The 24,703-nt window shown below is 34.8% G+C and overlaps 1 protein-coding gene across 1 annotated transcript in view; it reads left to right on the top strand.

Annotated features, from left to right (window-relative positions):
• The window catches only part of LOC149805302 (uncharacterized), a 192,644-nt gene that overhangs the window by 130,696 nt on the left and 37,245 nt on the right, over positions 1-24,703 (top strand). Inside the window, exons 39-46 of the mRNA XM_089933948.1 lie at positions 1,768-1,948; positions 2,549-2,813; positions 3,430-3,616; positions 4,460-4,677; positions 6,881-7,110; positions 8,771-8,924; positions 9,771-9,949; positions 13,445-13,588. Of these exons, the coding sequence (XP_089790074.1) occupies positions 1,768-1,948; positions 2,549-2,813; positions 3,430-3,616; positions 4,460-4,677; positions 6,881-7,110; positions 8,771-8,924; positions 9,771-9,949; positions 13,445-13,588 (1,558 nt within the window). The remainder of the gene's footprint in view (positions 1-1,767; positions 1,949-2,548; positions 2,814-3,429; positions 3,617-4,459; positions 4,678-6,880; positions 7,111-8,770; positions 8,925-9,770; positions 9,950-13,444; positions 13,589-24,703) is intronic.

Genomic DNA, 24,703 nt, shown 5'->3' with positions numbered 1-24,703 from the left:
ATGCCAGTACTGTGATATATAATTGTCTTTTACTCCATATTATCAATATTACCATTGGTGTATATGCAGGATTTATGGTCGCTTACATCAAAGCAAACTAAAACTCAGTTTTTATGGAACTACAGTTATCTTCAAAGCATTTTTTCTGAAACAAGACTTTAATGTATTTTGGAGATGCTATTTAAGTTTAGTGCAGTGGTGTGTATGATTTATATTCTCATCAAAAAGGGGTTCCAGGTCACCAAGTGGTCTAAGGTGCTCATCTTTACAGATCACTGACATCTCACCTCTGTCCATATGGGTTCAAGTCTCTCTCTCAGCCATCATGAGCATGTGAGAAGGGTTGCTAGTAACTTCCTTTGAGTAAGTGGTTCTTCCTCCACCAGATGTATAGCCTTTCATGTTCTGAAAAAGGCACAAAACCCATAACACCCACAACAGCTAATCAGAGATGTTATCAGTGTAATGAGTAGCAAACTTGAGTCTGTATTGTCCTTCAAGTGATATCAATCATGCTCTGTTTGCATTCAAATGCTTTTGTCCTGATTCAAGCATGTGTTTTTTTTTCATCAGATATGTTACCCAAGCATAATACCTTGGGAGTATGGCCACTAACTTACTAAAATTTGTTGCTATGAAAGCTCAAATTTGTGTTTTCACATAGGTCACAGTCAGACAGAGTGATCTCCAGTTCAGCACAGGTATTAACACCAAATCCTATCTGTGCCAAGTACTACTTTGCTTTGTTATCTGGCACCCTGTTTTCAGAGACCTTGCAAAACTGACATCAGGAGTTCTTTGTGGTCGGCTCTGAAGCATGTGGAGGAATTTCTTTATCTCAGACTTCAATAATAATTCCAACTTTTTCTTGGCTTTTCCTGTCTGATACAAAGGTTTTCTATCTTTGTAAAATTATATTGTTCTGTAAATTATATAGTTTAGATACACTTTTATAGTTACCTGCATGGGTCCTTAGAATGTTCATGCTACAGTGTGTACTTGATTTGTTACTTTTGTATTCTTAAGGATAAGTTGTGCATGTAATTTGTCATTTATAAAGAACTAGTTGTTTTGCAGCATCTGTCTTGATAAGTTCTAAACAATATTGGATGCATGTCTCCTGTATAAAATTCTGCAGACTCTATCCATACAGCACATATTTTTTTATATGTATTACAAGAGTGGCATCCCACCCATGCCAAACACACATTATGGTTATTAACCACATCCTTCAGATATTTACACTGCTTGGACCTAGTTCTGCCCAGAATTGCTCTATAAATATAAATAGAGCAAGACAGTATTTATACAGGTCTAGCCAGCCATCATGGCTTTATAGCAAAGAAGTGGATGTTAGAGGACTACTACAGTATTTCATCATCATGTAAAGCATGGACCCAAGTGATTGCCTATAATAGGTGGGTGCTATAGGACTATACAGTATCCTTAGAAAACTTAAGTAACTGAACATAAGTGGGCACAGTAACGGGCAGACAATCAGTACAGAAAGGAAATGAGGATAAATGCATTTTGAAACATGAGAATGTCATTGTTGATGCTGTCTCGGAGAGTAAAGTCCTCATGATGAATCTGTTCCATGTATGTTTCAGGTTCATCGTCTTGTCTCAAAGAGATACACAATTATTTTGAAACTATATGAGACATTGAAGTAGAACAGCCTTTGATATATGAATAAGACTATTCAGATCTTGTAATTTTTACAAAATGTAGTTGAAAGAAAAATGTATTCATTTTGTGTGTTTTCAGCTGGACTGGTCTATTCTATGATCGTGAAAGTGGCATCTCAAAGTATGAATGGTCAGTTGGTTCTCAGCCAGGTTATGAAAATATAATGCAGCCCACAACAGTGTATACAGAATGTGGCATAATGAGTGAAAATTCTAATGTCACAATGAAGGAGGGAAATGCATACTATGTGTCAGTCAAGGTAAGAAAATTTAAATGAATTTTAAAAAAAGCAGCAAATTTAACATGATCTCTGTAAAATGTTATTCACTGGTATTAAATATGCTATATTATTGAGTGGTTTTTGTTTCTTTAAATATATATTTTAGATGGACAATTATTTGAACATTAAACAACTGTCTGAATCTCACTTATTCAATGTTGTATCTTCTTGGTGGTATAGCCATGAGATGTATTTGTATATTTCATTGCAAGGATATGCTGGATATAGAAAGGCTCAGAACCAGTTCATACCTATTCATGGATGAGTACAAGCCATTTAGTAGTTCATCCAGTATGTACATGATCAGTATGTTTATAGACTTTGATCAACATTTTATATTTGAACATCCTTGACATGTTGATATTAGAAAGTATTGAATCTTTTCCAGTATTGAATCCAGAATCTATATTTTTATGGTGGCTAATTTGTGTAAGTTGTAATGAATTTGTTCAGGTAGTCCATAGCCATTAATGTCCGTAAAGGATATCTTTAATTCAGTAAATAATAAGGTTAACTTATCAACTTAATCTGTAGGAAACTAAATTGTTTGTGTTACTAACTTTGCATTATCCTAACCAGGCCCACAATGGAGTTGGACTGAGAACAGTTGTCTCATCATGGGCATTCATTGTCGATGCTTCACCTCCAGTAGCGGGATATATTGAAGATGGGCCAACTTCTGCTGAAGGAGACATTGACTTTCAGACAAACTACTCACAGCTCAGTGCAAAGTGGAAAGGTTTCCTTGATCCACATACAACAATTAAAGAATACTATGTCAGTTTTGGAACTTGCCCTATGTGTGATGATATTCTTCAGCGCCAGTCTGTTGGAATAAGATTTGGTAGGTGTCAATCTGAATTTACGAGAACAATTATGTAAATTATTTACAAGTTTGAAAAAAGATTCATTTGATTTTTTGATTTATGACATGATACACACAAAAAAGGCAGAAGTAAATGATTACTACAAATATATTCACACAGCTGACAAATGTCAAATACAATATATGGTTGGCCAAAAAATGAAAGAGGCTGAAAATGTTGTTTCTTTACAAACTTGACTGAAGTACATCATACAGAATATAAAGTTCCATTTTTTTTAATTGCAGGGATGATGTAGTAAGAGTTAAATTTTCAATCCTGAATTTTCTGTTTGGTAGGTGTCAAAGTCATAAATCTTAATTTATGTGAACAATTATGGAAATTATTTACTAGTTTGAAAAAGATTCATTTAATTTATGACATTATGCACAGAAAAGTCAGGCAAACAGGGAAAAATAAATGATTGTCAAATATTCACACAGCAGATAATAGGTCAAATAAAATATATGGTTGACAAAAACAGAAGAGACTGAAAATGTTGTTCATTTTCAAACATGACTGAACAGTAAAATCCATCTCTTTTTAATTGTCAGGGACCATGTAGCAAGAATTAAATTTTTAATCCTGAATTTTCAGATATTTCACTACCAAATTTGAGACTTGCTCAAAGCAGAATGTACTATTGTACAGTAACTGCTTGCAATACAGCAGACTTATGTACAACAGTTGCATCTGACGGGGTAATAATTGATTCCACACCACCCGTGAGAGGAAGGGTATTAGATGGAATGGAGGGACATGATATTGCATATCAGTCGTCAAGGTAAGAAAATGAGACACCATAATTAAACTTGAAATGTATATGGAGTATGATAGTTCATGCAGTAGTGGCAAGTCTGACAGTGCAAAAAAAACCACAGATGGAATGGGTAAAAGATTTGGAAACAACAATAATAAATTCTTCAGTGTTTATTTAATAGCATGACCAAATGCAGTAAAATTACACAAACACATTATACATATTATCATAGAAGTTGGAGAATTTTAATTCATATTCATTGTAGTCTTTTTAGCATCATTTTTGGGATAGTATTGTCTGCTTTGGTTATGATTGTAATTATCTATGATAACTTGATTTCTTTCATAGGAATCCAAAATGACTGTACTTATTTGAGATTTACTGGGTCACTGTGTACTTAGATGAGAATTACTGGGTGGATACACAGGTGTATCTGCTATGCACAAATGCCTAATGGTATAGAGGTTGGTGATTACATGCAAGCTGATGTGTGCCATAACTCATGGGTCTGGGTTCAAATCTTTGTAGAGTACCTATTAAAATCATATAACCTGTATGATAATGTTATTTATTTAGACTTTAAAAATTCTGTAAATCTTATCAATTATTCTCCTGTAGGATTAAGGAATAGTACTTTCTGCTCTGTTTGGTGTATATTTGTAATTTTCTCTCTATATATGCACATATTTAAGTTCTTAATCCCTATTTGGAAAAGATTGAAGAAAAAACAGATTAGTAGACTCTTCCTATTCTCTGAATTATATTCCAGCAAATATTATTGTGATGTTTAAATATTTAAAATTATGGACATTCCAAATTTTTAATGTGTAAAATATGATTCTTTGACTTGTGATTTTATAATTTTAGAAGTTTTCTTGCTGCCACCTGGTTTGGATTTTGGGATTCCCAGTCTGGTTTATCTCACTATGTCTGGAGGGCAGGAACTACCAAAGGAGCAGACGATATCCTTCAGCCAACAAATCTCCATCTGTCTGATATGGCGTCAATTCCAAGTTTATCTGATACAAAGTTGTTGCCTGTTGGGAAGAAAATATATATAACCATTAGAGCATATAATAAAGCAGGCATGTTGATAGTCATATGAGTAGCCTTCCCTTAGTAGTCATACAATTATTTCCCTTATCTACTTAGTCTTAACCATGTAATGGAGTAATCTTTTTATATTTACTATGTTATATTTTAATTTTTCAAAAGGTTCTTGTGGCACAGCTAAAATAGTAATTTCCATGGTCTTAGTCCTTATTGTCACAGGATGTGTAAACCAGATTATACAAAGACAATAGAAAAGTTTTATACGGTGACACTGCTGAAAAAACTCATGTACTGGTGCATCATCTTACAAATGACTGTTGATTAGTGCAACACAGTTAAAATATTACTTTTAAATGACTTAATACATCTAGTTTCTACACAACATAAACTAGGCCCAGTTAATTTTTTTAAATATTACAGAGGTCCTGCTAGGATTTTAAAACTAGGAGTCCAGGACTCCCATTTTGGTAAAAATAGGAGTCCCACCATCAAAAGTTGCAGCCCCTTTCCTACAGAATCAACACAGACGCGAGTTTATCTGTTTTTAGATGGAGAGGTTTACGTAATGTAATCACTCACTATAATATAGGTTCATTACAACAGTCCATTGACAGGATTGCAAATTTATGGTTTATTTATTTGTATACATACTTGTAGTAATTTTAGGCAAATAAATAGTATCTGATTTGCTGTGTTTTCCCGTATTTTCACAAATACATGTCAAGTCAGAAAACAGCTTAGACCTTAAAGCGCATCTTGCAAATTCCACAACATAGCATTGTCCCATATGTTTCTGACCTACATAATTTGCATTTTTTTGTTAAATCATTATTAAAATAATACATAAGCTTTGGTTTCAATGATTAGCATATTTTTCTGAATATATTTGCCTGATGATTTAAGAAAACAGACAATCTAATAAACTGGTACTTCCCAGACTTAGCGAAGTCCACCATTATTTCCCGTTAGGCCTACTGGTTCACTTACAGTTTCAAACTAATTTTATGATGAAATTGTGTGTAAGAGGCAGTTAATATATATCCAGATCACTGATTCTGATCTTAAAACACAAGTTTGTATGTTTTATCATCAAAGGATATCATGGAGGAAATTGATAGTTGCTACCTTACTCGGAAAAGGGTTAATGGTCAATCAGCTATCAAAACATAATGCTTGTGAATGGGCAAGAGTTTGTTTGTCAATGTAATTGATATAAAAACTAGACCTAGCTATACTGATGCCTTTATGAATACATTTCGCTACAATACTAGAACCAACCGGGCTAAGGCGAGGGACATTTAAAAAAAATATGGTATGGTCAGTCAAAGTACCTCTTAAATAATCACAGGGCAAAGTCGTTTTCACTTTCCTAACAGAAGAAGGCAAAGTTTACATATTTAGGCATCTTGTCACCCACTTACGAATGGCATTTTGTCTGAGTCTCAACATGTCTTGATTCTGAGGTCATTAAAGTTGTTTATATGATGTACTTTTATAAATGACCAAATGTACATCTCTGGATCTTTCTGCCTCTGAATTCAATCACTGTAAATATCTACATTTCCACCCGGCCGCCAGTCAAAACCTTTGAATTTGCTGTCCAGCTATTGCATCATGTTCTTTTTTAATGTACTCTTATAAAATGGCAACATGTATGTATATAGGGGTCTTTCAGTCACTAAATTCTGTCATTGTAAATATCAGCACAGCTAATTGATCAACACATTTTCCCACAAAGAAGGTGGCTAAAACAGGACTGGCAAGTCTTTGAATTTTGCCGCACATCTATTACATGCATACGGAGGAATCCCGCCTCAGTGATTTTCTGCATCCAGATCAAAAATTGTATCCAAATACATGTAATTAAGCGTTTCGGAGATCTCTGTATTAATATATATGTTTTGCTCTTGGTTTTTTTGTTGCTGGAGGCATTGTGGCAGGGATGGCAGTGGTCAATAAAAATGTAATATGTTATTGCTCACCACTCCAAATAAAGGATTTTTGAACAATAGTGCTACACATGACAACTGGAAATGATTTGATTGGTTGGTGAGCAATGAATTATTATAGCTCATGCATATTAATATGAACTATTTTTGTGGGTATGGTTTGAATGGGTCATCTTATTACTGTGTATAAACTATGCTTAAGCAATTGCATAAGCAACACTTATAAACAAATCTTATTTTTCCATGTCTCAAAATGTTTTAATAAATGCTTGTTTATTTTTTTCAGGTTTATATATTGAGTCATCATCTAATGGATTTATCGTTGATATATCAGCACCGAACATTACAAAAACACTTGAGCTTGTGTCACGTGGTTCCCTAAGACTCAACACATTGGTATATCGATCTGCCATGAAGATACAGTGGGAGGTTGTGGATATGGAATCCTTTATTGATAGACAGTATCTATCCATACGGTCACACATAGGAGGAGACTTCAATCTGTCATCAACAAAGGTTAGCTTATTAGACTCTTTAACATAATTCACAAGACATAACTTTGGCCCTTATTTTCAAATGTATAGATGAATATAATAAAATGCATCCAAAGTTTGGTTTTGATTGGCTGTTGAAACCATTATTACATGCATTCATAGCCATAAAAGTCAACATAATACAATAGGATGTAATCATTATTAATATTCATGCATTCATAGCCATAAAAGTCAACATAATACAATAGGATGTAATCATTATTAATATTCATGCATTCACAGCCATGTAAGTCAACACAATACAATAGGATGTCATTATTAATAATCATGCATTCACAGCCATGTAAGTCAGCACAATACAGCAGGATGTAATCATTATTAATATTCATACATTCACAGCCATGTAAGTCAACACAATACAATAGGATGTCATCATTATTAATAATCATGCATTCACAGCCATGTAAGTCAACACAATACAATAGGATGTAATCATTATTAATATTCATGCATTCACAGCCATGTAAATCAACACAATACAATAGGATGTAATCATTATTAATATTCATACATTCACAGCCTTGTAAGTCAACACAATACAATAGGATGTAATCATTATTAATATTCATGCATTCACAGCCATGTAAGTCAACACAATACAGTAGGATGTAATCATTATTAACATTCATGCATTCATAGCCATGTAAGTCAACACAATACAGTAGGATGTAATCATTATTAACATTCATGCATTCACAGCCATGTAAATCAACACAATACAATAGGATGTAATCATTATTAATATTCATGCATTCATAGCCATGTAAGTCAACACAATACAGTGGGATGTAATCATTATTAACATTCATGCATTCATAGCCATAAAAGTCAACACAATACAATAGGATGTAATCATTATTAATATTCATACATTCACAGCCTTGTAAGTCAACACAATACAATAGGATGTAATCATTATTAACATTCATGCATTCATAGCCATAAAAGTCAACATAATACAATAGGATGTAATCATTATTAATATTCATACATTCACAGCCATGTAAGTCAACACAATACAATAGGATGTAATCATTATTAATATTCATGCATTCATAGCCATGTAAGTCAACACAATACAATAGGATGTAATCATTATTAATATTCATGCATTCATAGCCATGTAAGTCAACACAATACAATAGGATGTAATCATTATTAATATTCATACATTCACAGCCATGTAAGTCAACACAATACAATAGGATGTAGTTATTATTAATATTCTTGCATTTAGAGCCATAAAAGTCAACACAATACAATAGGATATCAGTATAGGATTTAAAGATTTAATACACTAAATGAGAAGTAGGCTCAACAGACTCAAGTTTGCCAGACTTTTAAGACTAATGTGTTTGTAACTTGTTGGGGATTATTGACTAAAGATTGATATTTTGATAGTTTAATGCATGTAGCATTGTATGCATAACTCTCTACAGTATAAATAATAGTTACTGGGAAGCAACCAATAAGCTTCAGTCATTAGGGAAAATGTGTTTATGCTGATTGCAAGGGAAATGTGAGCATTTATGTCACATCAGTATCCATGTAAAGGACTATTTGTTTTATATGTTTTCATTAGTGTTATATGTATATATAAAATGATATTTTTATATTTCTAGATCAATGGAATTGCACGTGATTACACATTCACGGGTTTAAATCTTCATGATGGAAGTTACTATGATGTGACTTTAATTTCTTGCAATGGAGCCGGACTCTGTTCTAACTGTACTCTCTCAGGGATATTAATAGACAGCTCCCCACCAAAAGCAGGTCTGTCTTTCAGGAAAACTTTGAAATTTCTGATCCTCACTATGAGGACAACAGAAGCATGACTGCAGATCTGATTGAAATTGTATGATCAGATCCTGAGTTCTCAGAGCCACAAGTAAATTACTAAGTGATGATGCAGATCCAAAAACTCCTCAGACTTTTCTTGATTGTACCACAGTTTCTAGCAATAAATAATAAACACAAAAGGTGCCAGACTTGCCATATGTAAAATGACTCAGCTTGATCAGACTTTATCATAATTCAATCCAGTTTTACCCAGAATAAAATGTCTCTTTCATAGATCCAGACTTTTAAATTTTTGCACATATATTTGTAACATTAAAAAAATTTAAAAAGAAATTAGTTCAGACCATAATGCACAAAATCAGTCTACTGCAATACTTTATGAAGAATGTGAATGAACATATACTGCATATAATGGAGGCAATGAAGCACAAGTGGAAAGATTTTGCAATTTTCCAAGCACACTTGACCTGACCAGTATTTTAATTTTAAAATAGACAAACTTAGTAAACCAATTTACAAACTGGTTCAGTTGCATAAAATAAAACTTTTGTGCCAAATGATGAATTGGTCTAAAAGAGAGGTTCATTTTAGGCCATTTACACCATAGAATGACTTGGCTAATGTAATTCACATTTAACAGAGGTAATTATTCAATTATTGTTTTCCATAATTAATTTCTGATAACATTTTAAATATAAAACTGTATTTGTTTACATCTTTTTGTTGCCATACAACCTGCCATAAATGGTTCTTTTCTGAACATACTTCTACCTTAATATAACTAAGAAGTTCGACTCAAATTATTTTGAATTTCTCCAGGCACATTTGCCATATCAACTGACCATGCATCTCAGCCGCAGCGAGAACCAGAAGGATGGATGACATGGTCCATCTTTTACATTAACCTTGCCTGGCTTGGTTTTACTGACGTCCACTCTGGCATTGACACATATCTGGTCAATGTGGGTAGCACATACATGGGAAGCGATCTTAATAAGGTAATCACTGTTGAGAAATTTGATTAGTACTTTTTATAATAAGTGCATATCTTGTGCATGATATTGAAAACTCATTTAGTATCGCTGTATAATTTCTTCTAAGTTAGGATAGATACAGTTAAGTTTCTATATTATCTTGTCTTAGCATCTAAATCATAATCAAATTTCATAGTTGCATACATGACTCTTTACTGGTTTACCAGTATAGAATGTCATTATGTATTTCCTACAGGTAACATGGTCTTATAATGAATATTGTAGCATCTACTTTGTAAGGATCAATAATGATTCTTAAGTACATTTTTTATGTGCAGGTTTTGTGTGTAATATAGAAAATTTGCTCATATTATTGTATAGCTTTTGCCATGGTTGGATAAGTACAGGTAAGTTTTCTATACAGGTTAAGTTGCACTTGCAACCTTCATCTGATCAGGTTGATGGAATTCACAACAAGCCACCAATAATGTCTTTTTTCCATCCCTTACAGTGTCAGTTAGAGTATAGGGATTCACAAGGCAAGCTTCAAAATGGGCACATGGATGTCCATAGAGCATCTGCCACTGGGGAGCAGTCCTGTGAATTTCAGCTGTCAAAAACTAGTTTCCTGGTGACTCAGTATCATGTTCTGTGTGTCTCCTAGGCCTATTCCCAGTGTTCTTTTAGATACAAAGAGGCAAATACCACTTGGTCATCAACTTAAGTGCATTCTATGAACTCTGTTATGTTCTTAGTTTCACAATTAATTGCAATAACAGGTTCTAATTCCATTCATTGAGGAGTCTGTGCAATCATTGTGGACCTGAATGTATGACTTCACATCCCCACTCACATGGCTTTGAGAAGTGGTGTGATTTGCCTACAGAAGCAGCAGGCAAGTTATATTTTGTAGCAGGACATGATTTCACATGTTACCCTCTTTTATTCTCAATTTCCTTGTCAGCAGGACATCTCTGACCTTGTTCTCTTTCAAGAACTTGATTGACTAGGACTGGAATCAACATTACATTAAAATGAATGTTTACCTTAGGAATATGAATTCATTCTGTTGAGTTTTACTCAATGCAGCAGTGGACACCTTTGTCCTTGGTTGCTTTCTTGGGCTCCCATGACAATGATACTTTGGTCAAAATGGAGGCTGAACCATTGATCATTGGACCAACTTTCACAAACTCTGCAATACGAGGTTGCATCTCAAAGGCAGGGAAACTACCTTGGACTTGCATTGTGGATACCTCTGCAAGTATAACCTCAATAGTTATGATGTGAACACAGATGACTGGGGGAGCAAGTCTCCTACTATTTTGGGATGCTGTAGGAGTGTGACTCCCTTAGGATCATTATTTACATATCAAAATTTTCAAGACGAAACCATTTTGAAAGCTTGCCATTGATGAGATAGGAACTTATTTGGGAATGGAGTTCTCATTCTGTCTGACAACTCCACTGTGGTGACTTGTCTCAAACAGCAAAGTGGAACCAAGCTCCCAGACCTTTGTATTTTTGTTTGGGATTTTCTAAGTGACGTCCTCAACAACAAATCCATGTTTAAGTGTGACGTATCCTTGGCTGGTTAATGTATTGATGGACTATTTGCCAGGCAAGAAGGAAGTAATAGAAATGGAATGCTCTCTTCATTCCTTGGTTTTACTCAGCAGATACTCACAGGGATAAACCTATGATGGACCTACTGACAACAAGATAATCTCAGTGGAGCCAACAAGTGCATTTTATACAAATGTAGGCATCCATAGTTGATAACTAAATTCCTATGGCTTTTCAATGAGAAACACTTAGCACCAATCATATTTAAACCTTCCATTCCATGATCACTGGCACACTGTGTTACGGAAGAGAGGATATCAGACAAACCACAGACCAATCCAATCTTCGGGTTCTGTTTTGGATTTCATCTGGTCAATGACAATGTATCCTTGCCCAAGTGGAATTTATCATGGTTTTATATACCAAGCTGAACGCAAGGGCTTAATTAGTTCACTTCTCATATGACTGCTGCCTCCTCACTGCTTGGGCAGTAGGCAAGCAAAATTAGCAAATTTGTTCATATTGGTGGACCCATCTACACGCAGTTCTGACAAGATGGATCAGTATCACTCATGAATCTCCCTACATTCATTGCCAAGAACATGAGGAATCAGATATTGATAGTAATTCCTATATGTTTTGGACAATTCATCTCAAGGCCATAAACAGGTCCTGGTGTGAGTTCCGAAGTGGTATTTCAGGAAGACCGAATCCTTGCATCAAGACAAATATTACCTCATTTTGCCTTCAAAAGAAGGGAAGGAAAATATATAAACATAGACACTCTTGTCCTGAATAAAGTGGGACACATATTGGACTATATCCATACCAATAAATTTGCTTGAGATAATGGCTCACAAAGTTAGGACAGTCACCACAAACAATGCATATGAGCAAAATTGTTCTCTAGCTGTAATTGTTCATACCTTTTGATTTAAATCTGAGTACACTTCTCCAGTATTACCAGAGATCTTTCATCCTACAAGGCTCAATTTAATCATGAGGAACCTTTCCCAGTGGTGCAAAAGGTTACCTTTCCATTTCATTTAGCACCTTCATAAAGATGCGGCTGAACAACTTTTGCTGGGTTTTTTTTTGGGGGGGGGAAATTTGTCCCTTTTGAAGCTGCTCCCTGTCATAGATAGTCTGTTTCCAGTCAGGTTATTGAAAAGCTGTCTCACATACTGTACAGGACTGGAGATGGTCTCTCTGGGGTAAGGAGATATGTCTCCCTCCACCTGTTACCTATTCTTCTAATGTATTATAACTGGGCAACATATTTTAAAGAAGAAGCCAGATTTCTTTTAGTAAAATATGTTTCTTTGATAATACATACACAACCATAATACACATATACCCTCTCAGCCTTCCAACAGTTACATCCAGTCCCAGTATCAAGGGGAGATCACTTTAACTGCCACCTTTTTGGGCAGATAACTTTTACCAAAGGTATTATGATTGGGTAAATAATATCAAAGATGCATATTTTAGTTGAAAAGAATTGATTTTTTTAATTAGTTTCGAAAGGCAATTTTAAAAAAAATTATGACCACTCCAGTGGTCTAGTGGTTAGAACATCTGCCTCAGATGCAAGAGGTCATGGGTTTGAATCCCAGCCGAGTCATATTAAAGACTTATAAAAATGGTACTTACAGCTGCCTCGCTAGGTGCTCAGCATTAAGAGGTTAGTGTTAGGACTGATCGGCCTGGTGTCAGGATAATGTGAATGCTTGGGACATCATGATACATTACTAGACATCACTATGAACTGCCACACTGCAGACATTATAGTGATATGACTGTAAAAGTGTTAAAGCTATGTTAAAGAGCCAAATCACACACATGCACACACTCACTCTTTTTTAAATTTAAATCCATCAGTTATGAAGTCCAGATTGATTGGATTAAGTGGAAGAATTATGGATTGAAATGTCTCCTTGTATTTTTTCATAGGAACCTCAGACACCTGCAGAAATAAAACATGAGGCAAATACAGCACATTATGCAGATGAAGGTTACGTCCAGATGGCAAGAATAGATACCAGGTCCCTGACACCATATGAGAAGGTGTTTATCAGTATGTGGGCTGTCAATAAGGTGAGACATTTGTTTATCATTAAGTCAGATGTAAATAAGGTGAGACATTTGTTTATCGGTATGTGGACTGTAAATAAGGTAAAATATTAGTTTATCAATATATGGGCTGTAAATAAGGTGAGACATTTTTATATCATTAAGTGTGCTGTCAATAAGGTAAGATATTTTTGTATCAATATTTGGGCTGTCAATAAGGTGAGACATTTTTGTATCATTAAGTGTGCTGTCAATAAGGTAAGATATTTTTGTATCAATATGTGGGCTGTAAATAAGGTGAGATGTTTGTTTATTGGTATGTGGACTGTAAATAAGGTAAAATATTAGTTTATCAATATGTGGGCTGTAAATAAGGTAAGATATTCATACAGACCTACATGCTTTACTGTGTGTACCAATTGGGACTGTTGGTTTATATTGGTTTCTCCTTTAAATGCAATTTCATTTCTGAAAACACAAGTAAAGGTAGGATTTGGCTCATGAAATAAATCTGTAATTTAATTTAGCCATTTGTTTAATTATTTAGCATAATAGATTCGTTTTCTTTAATGGATTCTTAAGTCCTCATTATCAAAAATTAATGTCAACTGTATACTGAATATTTGATTTATGTGTAAAAAATTAGAATATTTCTGTCCTACCTTCTTATGTAAAGTGTCCAACCAGTCATTAAATATCAGAATCTCTCAGTGATTGTATTAATAAAAATGGCAAAATATAATAAAAACTACTACACATGTATAATACAAATCACATTGCTCATGTATGTTCCCTAAGTCACTTTTTGCAGTTGTTGGTGTCATTTGGGAAAATTTGATTACACATACCTTTAAATGGTGTTTATTATCTTTCTTTTGCACCTTGTGCATCAAAATTCCATTGAAGATTATTGTGTAAATTCCTCAAAAAATGCTTAATAGCAAATTCAGTAACAACATACTTTGACATTTTTAGGCAGTCAAGCAGGTGGTGTGGTCTCATTTAAGCTAGTTTTTGTTATGCGCTTTGATGCAAGAAGGAAATTGGCTGTGTTTGGGAAGAAATTGTACTTCAGACATAAACAGTGATGTGATAATGTCATCATTTATAAACTTATAAACAAAGACTTGGAAAACACCGGAAGGGAATAAAAAGGCACACAACGATACCTGAGGGTGATTTATGTATATTCTATAAAGATTTTGAAATAGTGAGTTCAGTTCATCCTATGCCGCACATGTGAAGTGCTTTTGATGGGAAGAACTGAATACTTCTAGCACACAGATAATGTATTGCAGGATCGTCTATGTATAAATACCTCACCATAGGTTGAAATCTTGACATTACAGAATGTCTTGTCAGTGAGCGGTCTATTTTAAGGACTTGCACATCCTCAGCTGTAGAGCTGACCAGAGTGATCAGTGTGGTTGGACTGATCAGAGTGTTCTGAGTCATGGTACAAGCTGTAGATCTAACCATAGGAATTGACCTTAGCAGCTATGAAGCTGAACCATAGCAACCATAGAGCTGAGTAAAGTGTTGCTGGTCGAGTAGCAGGTGATTGTACATTGCTGACCAAAATTGGTGGTGCTCATTGCTTGATTGACTAACCTGGAATACTGTCTGTTTGATTGACCAGTGTGACTGGTAACCAAGTGTGCTGGTGATGGAGTGTGTAACTCCATACATGTAATCTTTTAGCCGTGGGCTAATCTTTGTGGTTTGTAATACCCTGTGTGTGTTTGGGGACTGTAAAGATATTTTGTACATCTGTCTCTTTATATTCATGATTTTCACTATTAGAGTATAAGAAAAAATTCTCACTATTTGAGTGCATACATTTTTACTATTTGAGTAAAACACATCATCTTTTTGCTGTGAAATCACTGTGAATCAATCACTATTTGTCCTTGTACTGTGTAAGGTCATTTATTTGTATTTTCATTATTAAGTTTGTGTGGATTATGTTAATTGATCCAATATTTGGATATTATATATCCACGCTTAATCATAATTATTTTCTCATTCAACTCATTTATCATTAAACATTGTATTTGTATCACCATCAAAAGTGTTCTGTTGTAAATCCAAAATCCCACTTGGTTATCTTATTACAATACTAAATTATTATTTTGAAGAAATGTCATATCTACAAGTTACAAATAAACCTTATTGTATGTTACTCCCCTATCCCATTCATAGTTCAACATCCATACAGGAGATGAAGGAAAATTTGCATGACGTCTTGCTCACATGAGCTTACCTTGATTCCCCCAGCACTAGTAATGGTTGAATCCAATATCAACAGTCAGGACCCAGTCTAATGCTGAACTGGCATTATAAAGTCCACATTGATTGATAATTTTAGCTGGGAAATTTTGTTATGACAGTTAATGACCAGATCATTAAAAAATTAACTTTGTTATAACTATATTATGATTAAATTTTTTAATCAAAATTAGTTATTAAATTAATATCAGTAAATGTGCTTACATAACCCGTGTGACTTTTACTATAGTTATGATGCTTTATTTTCTCAAATACAGAAGTTGACCTTAAGTTATATAGAGAGTATAAAACTACTTTTAAAACAATAATCGGATTCAAGAAAATATATCCTAGTGGATTCCAGATGAACAAAATTAACTCAAGTGAGGAAAATCCCTGGACAATTATTCTCAACAATAAGTAGAATATATCTCCCCCAAAATTGACATGAATACTTTAAATCTTTACTGAAGAAGCCCGTGTGCAAGTTAGATGACAATATTGTTAATGAAGAACTACCTCACTTAAATACTCCTATTACAAATGATGAAATTATGAGAAGTTTGCTTAAAATCAAATGTGATATGATATGATTTGGATTTTTAATGTAGCTTTATCTATTTTTCAGTGATAATGCTGATATCTGCAATGTGGCAGTTTATTGTGATGTCTAGCACTGGGGTATCATGCCGCAGACATGTAGCATGATGTCCCACCCAGTCACATTATCCTGATACCAGGCCGACCAGTCCTAACACTAACCTCTTAGTGCTGAATGCCCAGCAAGGCAACTGTTAGTACCATTTTTGTATGTCTTTGGTACGACTTGGCTGGGGATCAAACCCATGACCTCCCATATCCATGTGGATGCTCTAACCACTAGGCCACCAGAGCGGTACTTAAAATCAAAAACAAAATCCCTGGACATGATATGATAACTACTCATTTTTATGAGTGCATGAAGGAAGTGATCTTACCTATTCTTAATGCTCTTCTAATCCTGATATTTTCCCAAACAGTGTGAGAGGAGTATTTTCTGTCCTATATATAAGTACAGTGATAAGAGCAATCCAACAATTACAGGGGTATTTCCCTTATTGATACTCTATGCAAAGTCTTTACAGATATATTGAATACATGTACTTGTATAAATACACGTGAGCAGAAGACAATGGTGTTTTTAGATCAAGCACAGGTAGGCTTTAGGAAAAAATACTCTGCATGTGACAATATCTTTATTATTCAAACTTTAGCTCAGAAATATATATCCAAAAGAAAATGTAGATTTTATTGTCTTTTTGTAGATTTCAAAAATGCTTTTGAGAAAGTACAGCATGATATATTATGGTCATCAATAATACGCAAGGGTATGAATGGTAAAATAGTAAACATTTTAATAGTTATGTATAGAAATCTGAAAAGCTGTGTCCATACACCCAAAGGTTTAACTCCTTTTTTTGAATGTACATGAGGTACAAGGCCAGGTTGCATTTTAAGCCCTATCATGTTTTCTGATTTTATTAATAAATTGATTTCACAACTGAAGCTTGAATACAACAGAGGTTTATTTATCACAGAAAATATTGATGACATTTTTGCAATACTTTACACTGATTATGTTGCTAACTGCGCATATACAGTAAAGCTACTTAAGAACTAAACAAATGTTATCAAACGTTTCTGTGATAAAACTGGTATGATGGTCAATCTCGATAAAACTAAAATCATTTTTTTCAGAAATAGGAGATATCTCAAGCAAAATGAGGTATGGTTTTTCAGAGAAAATATATAGATATACAAAACAAATACTTATTATATTTACCATGTATGTTTTTGACACCGTATGTGTTGGGACACCATAAATTAATTTTGAAAGTAATTGTTTTCTGCACTGTCTGTTTTGGGACACATCACTTTTTTTTTCAAGTTGTAAGTTGTGGGACAATTTTTGAATCTTAAAAAATTACATATTGGAAATTGCACTCCAAATGAAATTTTATTTTAAAAAAATATAAAACTGTACTTGAGATAAAACGTTTTAATCCACTGCAGCAGCATCTCATCAACACAACTCATCCCCTGCACATGTACGATCCATTCTTTTGGTACATGAATATTTTTTTAGCTTTCTCATACCATTAAAAATTGTTAGAGGCAACACATCACCTGAAGTGGAAACTGCAAGGACTAAAGTCAGATTTTTTAAAATCTGCACCAGTCTCTCACACCTTTGACCCATCTTATCATCAGTCCGTTCAGGAATGAGATCAAAGTACACTAGAAGTTCATCCATGTTAATGATAATATTGTCGATGAATTCATCTGATTCTCTTTTGGCCTTCATGAATTCATCACATGATTTTATTTTCTTCGAATCTTCTAAGCAACACTGGGTTATCAATGTCCATGCAAAACAAATTGTGTCAGGTGCAAAATTAATGACTGGCAGTAATTTTGACAAGGCTGCAACAAGAAGGTTAGATTTTCTCATTTAGGCCAAATCACTCATGAGTTTTAATTGTAGTATCCAGCATCATTCCTTATGTGTTCATTAGGTGTCAGCCCACCCTAGATTAGATTCAGTCTGTAACACCTCGAGTGACTTAACTGAATGTCCATTGAAGTTGTAGTGGTTGGCAATTTTCACTTTCACATTGATTTTGTTACAAATGTGGGTTTTGTGATTATTCATTTACTTTCTGAAATCAATGGTTTTGCTAACATATTAAATGGCACAGATCTTGCATGCCAGAAGATAGTGTACTATTGGTTGACATTCCTCTGATTTATTGTGTAGTTAACTTCTGTTGTTGAACTTCTGAAAGATTTAGTCTTGGACATATGCTTTTGCAAATTAGGCAGTGTTTGTCTCTGCAGTGGTATGTGCCTGAATCTGTGGTCTTGTTTGAAGTTACTCTGGCATGTACCAGATGGACCATGAGATGTTTGGGTCTGTGGTATGCAACCATAGGAACTTGATAAACACCCTTGAGGTGTTCAGACAATTCAGTATGGTGCCAATGCTTGTGTATGATCAGTTGTAGGTTTAGGGTATCAGGGTGAAATGTTAGGACAAAGGATATATGCTGAAATGTTAGGACAAAGGGTATCAGGGTGAAATGTTAGGACAAAGGGTATATGCTGAAATGTTAGGACAAAGGGTATCAGAGTGAAATGTTAGGACAAAGGGTATCAGGGTGAAATGTTAGGACAAAGGGTATCAGAGTGAAATGTTGGGACAAAGGGTATCAGGGTGAAATGTTAGGACAAAGGATATCAGAGTGAAATGTTAGGACAAAGGGTATCAGGGTGAAATGTTAGGACAAAGGGCATATGCTGAAATGTTAGGACAAAGGGGACATGCTGAAATGTTAGGACAAAGGGTATCAGAGTGAAATGTTAGGACAAAGGGTATCAGGGTGAAATGTTAGGACAAAGGGGATATGCTGAAATGTTAGGATAAAGGGTATCAGAGTGAAATGTTAGGACAAAGGGGACATGCTGAAATGTTAGGACAAAGGGTATCAGAGTGAAATGTTAGGACAAAGGGGACATGTTTGTTAGTTTTCTTACTTTAATATTTCAAGAGTGTTCCTCTGTCAAGGAGTCTAGTTTTATTAATAGACTCCTCATTGTACTTCCTTTTGTATCCTCTCCTTATAAAACAATTTTGAAAGTGAAAGTATCAATGTTAATATTACAGAGAAGTGAGCTGTGTATGGATGTATAATAGATGAAAAGAAACTTTTGATTAGAAAACATTTTTCTTGGGAAATCTACCAGTTGTTGAGCTTCATGTAATGGAACTATCATATTTGATGAACTGCATGCCTGCATGAAATTTACTGGTCTAAGTGTTAAAAATATTCATTCATTTGGAAGTGTTGAATCTTTTCTGTTTTGGTTGATGGGAAATATTGATTCCCTGCTAAACTCAAAGATGTAAACTCTTGTGCAATTAATGTTCAGTGTTTTGTCCATTGTTTGGCATTGTGCACAAGAGCAGCAGATGATGTATCATGCATAGGAAAGACTTTACAGGAGACATTAACTTATATTCTACCATTTCACACAATCTACAAGGATAGAGTAGCAGAGGGATTCAGACACTTTTAGAACATAAAGAAGTTAAACTAAAAGAAGTCAATGACATTCATTTGTTTGATTTTTATGAGGTTATTACATGCCATTTACTGGTAAAGAAAATCACTGATTCCATATTTCTTCTTTAATTACGTTACCCAATAATAATACCTTAGTAGAAACCACTACTACTTCATAAATCCAGCCCTCCCAGATAAAACGTTTAACTAAAAAGTGCTAAAGGTTATCTGCCCAGCTGAGTGGTGGTCAGGCAGATTGATCTCCGCTTGATATAGGGACTGGCAGCAAAATCCATGAATATCCCAGTTATTACTTCTGCCTCATGCCAAGAAGCATGCTTTTACCACAAGAGACCTTGCAAAAGTTAGGGTCTACTCGGATACAAGTTGGAAGAGTTCTCACTTCACAAGAAAAGGACCCGGATGATGTTCTTCCTACAAACATGGCCTATTTTCATTTCGACTGGACTAGGCTTACCACAAGGGATCTTCAGGGGCAAAGGCCTCAAGACAATAAATTCCTGGAAATCAATGTCATCCAATCTGTTGAACCTGGTATACAGTATACAGGCAATTATAGAAATCAGTTTAACCCATATATGGCCTCACAGCACTCTTCATTGACATTGCCAAGCTTAATACCTCAGCTTCTGACATGCCACCTCTCAATTCTGTCAACCCTTGTTAAACAGAAGGGACTCTTTAATCAGTCTGATTGGAAATCATTCTTTCTACATAAGGGCACTCTATGAGTTTTGTCAGGAGCATACCTTGACACTCTTTGCCAGCTCCTTTTCAGGTCTCTCAAGAGTCGTCAACCTCACCTCATTCAAGCAAAGACAATATAAATGCTAGCTCTCAGATTCCTTCTTTGCTTCTTGATTTCACTATTGGAAGGCTCCACCTTTACCTCTGGAGTTTGCCTGCCTCTTCCTACCTTATCAACCACCTTGACCAGAGCTCCAGCATCTGTTGATCTTCTCCCCAAAAAGGAAGCATTTAATTTAAAATTACTTATGCAGTCTGGTAGAATCACAGATATTTTTAACTATTTACGTCATCAATTACAAGACCGTAGCATCATCAATCATCTCTTTTCTCACAAAACACCTTCCATTAAGGTTTTCATTTGTGGTTCCACTAGTTCCATACACTAGTTTTTTATTTGGAAACCCACAGCTGACTGGAAACATCACAGCTTTGTGGTTGACAAAACCACGTCTAATCATATGGATGAAATATTGTTCAGTGACACTAAACAGTTGGTCCACATCTTGGTAACTGTGGGCTCTGTATTGGACTTAGTAATGATGGCTATCTTCCAACAGGCAGAATAGGGCTTATCATCTCTTTCTCTGAATTCCATGAGACATACATGGGAGTTGGTCTCCAGAATGGCCTGGCTCTTGAAAAGAATCGATCAAAATTACTTTAGCCACTGCCATCACAGCAGCTGCAGATTTACAGTTGGCAGAACAAGATGCACAGTTCTCTACATACACCTTCCTTAAGGATTATTATAAGGCCAAGCTATACAGAAGGAGAACAAATTCACTTCTGAAGCTGCTCCCCAATAGTCTTCTCCAGTTGGGTTTCTTAGAAACTGTCTCACCTACCTTAGAAGACCAGAGATCTCATTTCCAGGGTAAGAGTATATATCTCCTTCCACCTCTTACCTATTCTTCTAATGTATTATGATTGGGTAATATATTTAAAGAAGAAACAATTTTTTTATAGTAAAATATGCTTCTTTGTAAATACTTACCCAATCATAACGCACATATACCCTCCTAGCCTCCTGCAATTACATCTCTCTAGAGGGTGTCTTACATTCAAGTAGTAGCTGAGATATTGTTAGGATTTGCCGCCAATCCTTCATCAAAGGCAGACTGCTCTACCTGACAGATAACTTTTAGCTTTTTTTAGTTTTATCTGCGAGGACTGGATTTATGAGGTAATAATAGTTATCCTAAGGTATTATGATTGCATATGTATTTGTGAAGTAGTATATTTTGCTAGAAAATATTAGTTTCCAGCAGTGAAAAGCCAAATGAGAAGGAAAACAGAATTTTAAATATACTAGCTGATCTTATATGTATTTCCACCATGCACATGCTAACTGATGTATTACCAGCATTAACTTAGACTGAACTGTAGCAGGAACAGGTGGAAAAGGGTAGTGACTTAATGTACAAAGGTACAAAACTGTCAAAACTGTAAGTTACTGACATCAAGGCTGCTTCATAGGAAAGTACAAAACAGAATTTACAGAAAAACATGGAGCAGATGTGTACAGGAGGATTCCACCAGAGTAGCCTTTGCTTTCAAATCTCAAGGAATGTGTTTCCTGTCACTTTTTCAGTGAAGAAGATGGTTTTAGACCAAATTTTTGCGCGACTCCAGTGGCCTATGCGGTTAGAGCATACGCCACGGATGCGAGTTGTCATGGGTACAAGCCCTGGCTGAGTCATACAAAAGACTTTGGTACTAGCAGCTGCACTGCTTGGTGCTCAGCATTGGGAGGCTAGTTTTAGGACTGGCCAACCTTTTCTCAGGATAATGTTATTGGGTGGGACATCATGTTACATTTCTGCAGCATGATGCCCCATCACTATAAAGTGCTACACTGTAGACATCATAGCAATATGAGTGAAACGTTTTTAAAAGCTACATTAAAAATTCAAATCACACACACACACACCAAATACACCCAATGTTCTCGTTGATTAACTTTTCAGACTTAAAGAAAGTATTAAGAAGTACCATAATGAAACTTTTTGGTAAATTGTTTGCAGTCAGCTGATTGTGAATGAGGCTTTGACTGCCAAAACAGCATTCTCATAACCACAAGAAATTGCTTTAAAGCTGACACATTATCAAGACTGCTGACCAGTTAGTGGTGCAGAAAAAAAGAAGAATTTGACTTTTTACCTATTGATAGTGTATGGTCAAAGGCATCAAAGAGGTGGTATTTAAATTTAAGAAAGTAATTTATTGGTTTTGCATGCAGATAATACATAAAATTTACCATTTCAAGTGGCAATGATCATGAAGGAGGAAAAGTGTTTGAAAACAGCCAGGTGAAAATTCTGTATTAATTTCAACCATGGAACACAGCACAATAGAGAAGACTATTTTTTAACAAGGAGAGGAAAATGATTTACATCATGATTTGCACCATATATATACTAGTACTAGAGGAATTTCAAATTGACCAAAGTAAAAGAAAAAGCCAATGAGCTTGTTGTGGAAACAGATACAGAGATTATTACAAACTTAGTGGGAGCACATGGAATTACAGAAACTTGGAGAGAGCCAAATAAAATTGGAAATAGCACTAACGTCTGACCTACTGCAGAAGCGACTCTCCCTGAGACAGCATGATTTATAAATAGACAAAATCAATGAGATCAAATGTCACTGAAAGCAGACTTATTTTATGGCAGGAAAAGATTAGCTTAAAATATTATCGATAGGGCTTGGAAAACATTGTTATGATTGCTTTGATTTTTACAGTTGATTTATATTAAGCAAGGACTACTAGGTATTCTACCTTGAGTCCCTCCATTATATTAATACTTATAGACAGGCCGACAGTATGGAATGTCTGAACAAACGTGTACCCTAATTAATATAACCACACAATTTTCATCTTGGCATGACCATATGGTGCTGTGTTTGACTGATGGTAATTGTTTATATTGGTATTTTATCAACACTTTCACCAACATAAAGGAAACACAGACAGAGGAAATACAGGACTGCTGTATAGGTAGAACATAATGTGTGTATAACTTGTACTTAAATAGTTCAAATTATTTAGATTTTTATCCATTTTATACTCCTATATAGTAAGAAAGAAATACTTGGAATTTTGGTTTAACATGATAAGGAATGTTATTCCTAATAAAGTGACAATTATTTTGAAATAGCTCTTTGTTTAGCTTAGGACTTTTATATTTGTGCCTGTCATTTGATCTGGGGTAAAACATTCGATAATACTTCCTGGGAAATGCTGTTCAAGTAAATGGCAGCATATTTTGTTGACACTTTCAGCGTTATTTTGACCATTCTTAATATTTTTTTCAGCATTGGTAACTCTTTGATTGTGAGATTTACATTCTGAATATTATTTATTTACTAATCAAGTATTATTTTTAAGGCCCTTTTCTGGAGTCAGTAATCGTTTTATTATGGTGCTAGTCTATGCAGGTCATCGACCAGAAGAACTTGTACAATGACTTATCCGTTATCTGTCAGCACAAGTCTATTGTTGCCACTCCTAAACAACTGGGATTCCTATGAAATGTTTATAGGCACACATTTATTTGAATGTCTAGTTGATTCTGAGTGAAAATAATTGTCCATCAAATGTCCAATCATATGGTTCTTAGTTGGTTTTAAATGAAAATGGTTCTAATCTAATATCCAATATGGTCACTATTATAGCCTTCATAAGAAAATTATTACCACCACATTAATCAGGAGCCAGATATAAAAAAATTGTTTCTCCTCAAATACGTTCCCCCAATCACATTAACATTATGGAATATAAACCAGTTACCTCATGAATCCAGTTAAAAGACAAATTTTGTCTTTTCCGTCTATCTTATATTGACAAAGTGCAATAACTCTTGCCCATTACCTCCCCTAACCACCACATGTAGCTAGTTTTTAAGCATCATGTACATTATGCCTCTAACAATCCAAGCTATCTTAGTGTTAAAATTGGACCATCTGCCTTTAAATTTGGATTAATGGACAGGTT

The sequence above is a fragment of the Sinohyriopsis cumingii genome, chromosome 2, assembly GCF_028554795.1.
Source record: "Sinohyriopsis cumingii isolate HCF-2022 chromosome 2, ASM2855479v2, whole genome shotgun sequence".
NCBI lineage: Eukaryota > Metazoa > Mollusca > Bivalvia > Unionida > Unionidae > Sinohyriopsis > Sinohyriopsis cumingii.
Note: the sequence above shows the minus strand (reverse complement) of the source record. Positions and strands in the feature narration are given on the sequence as shown.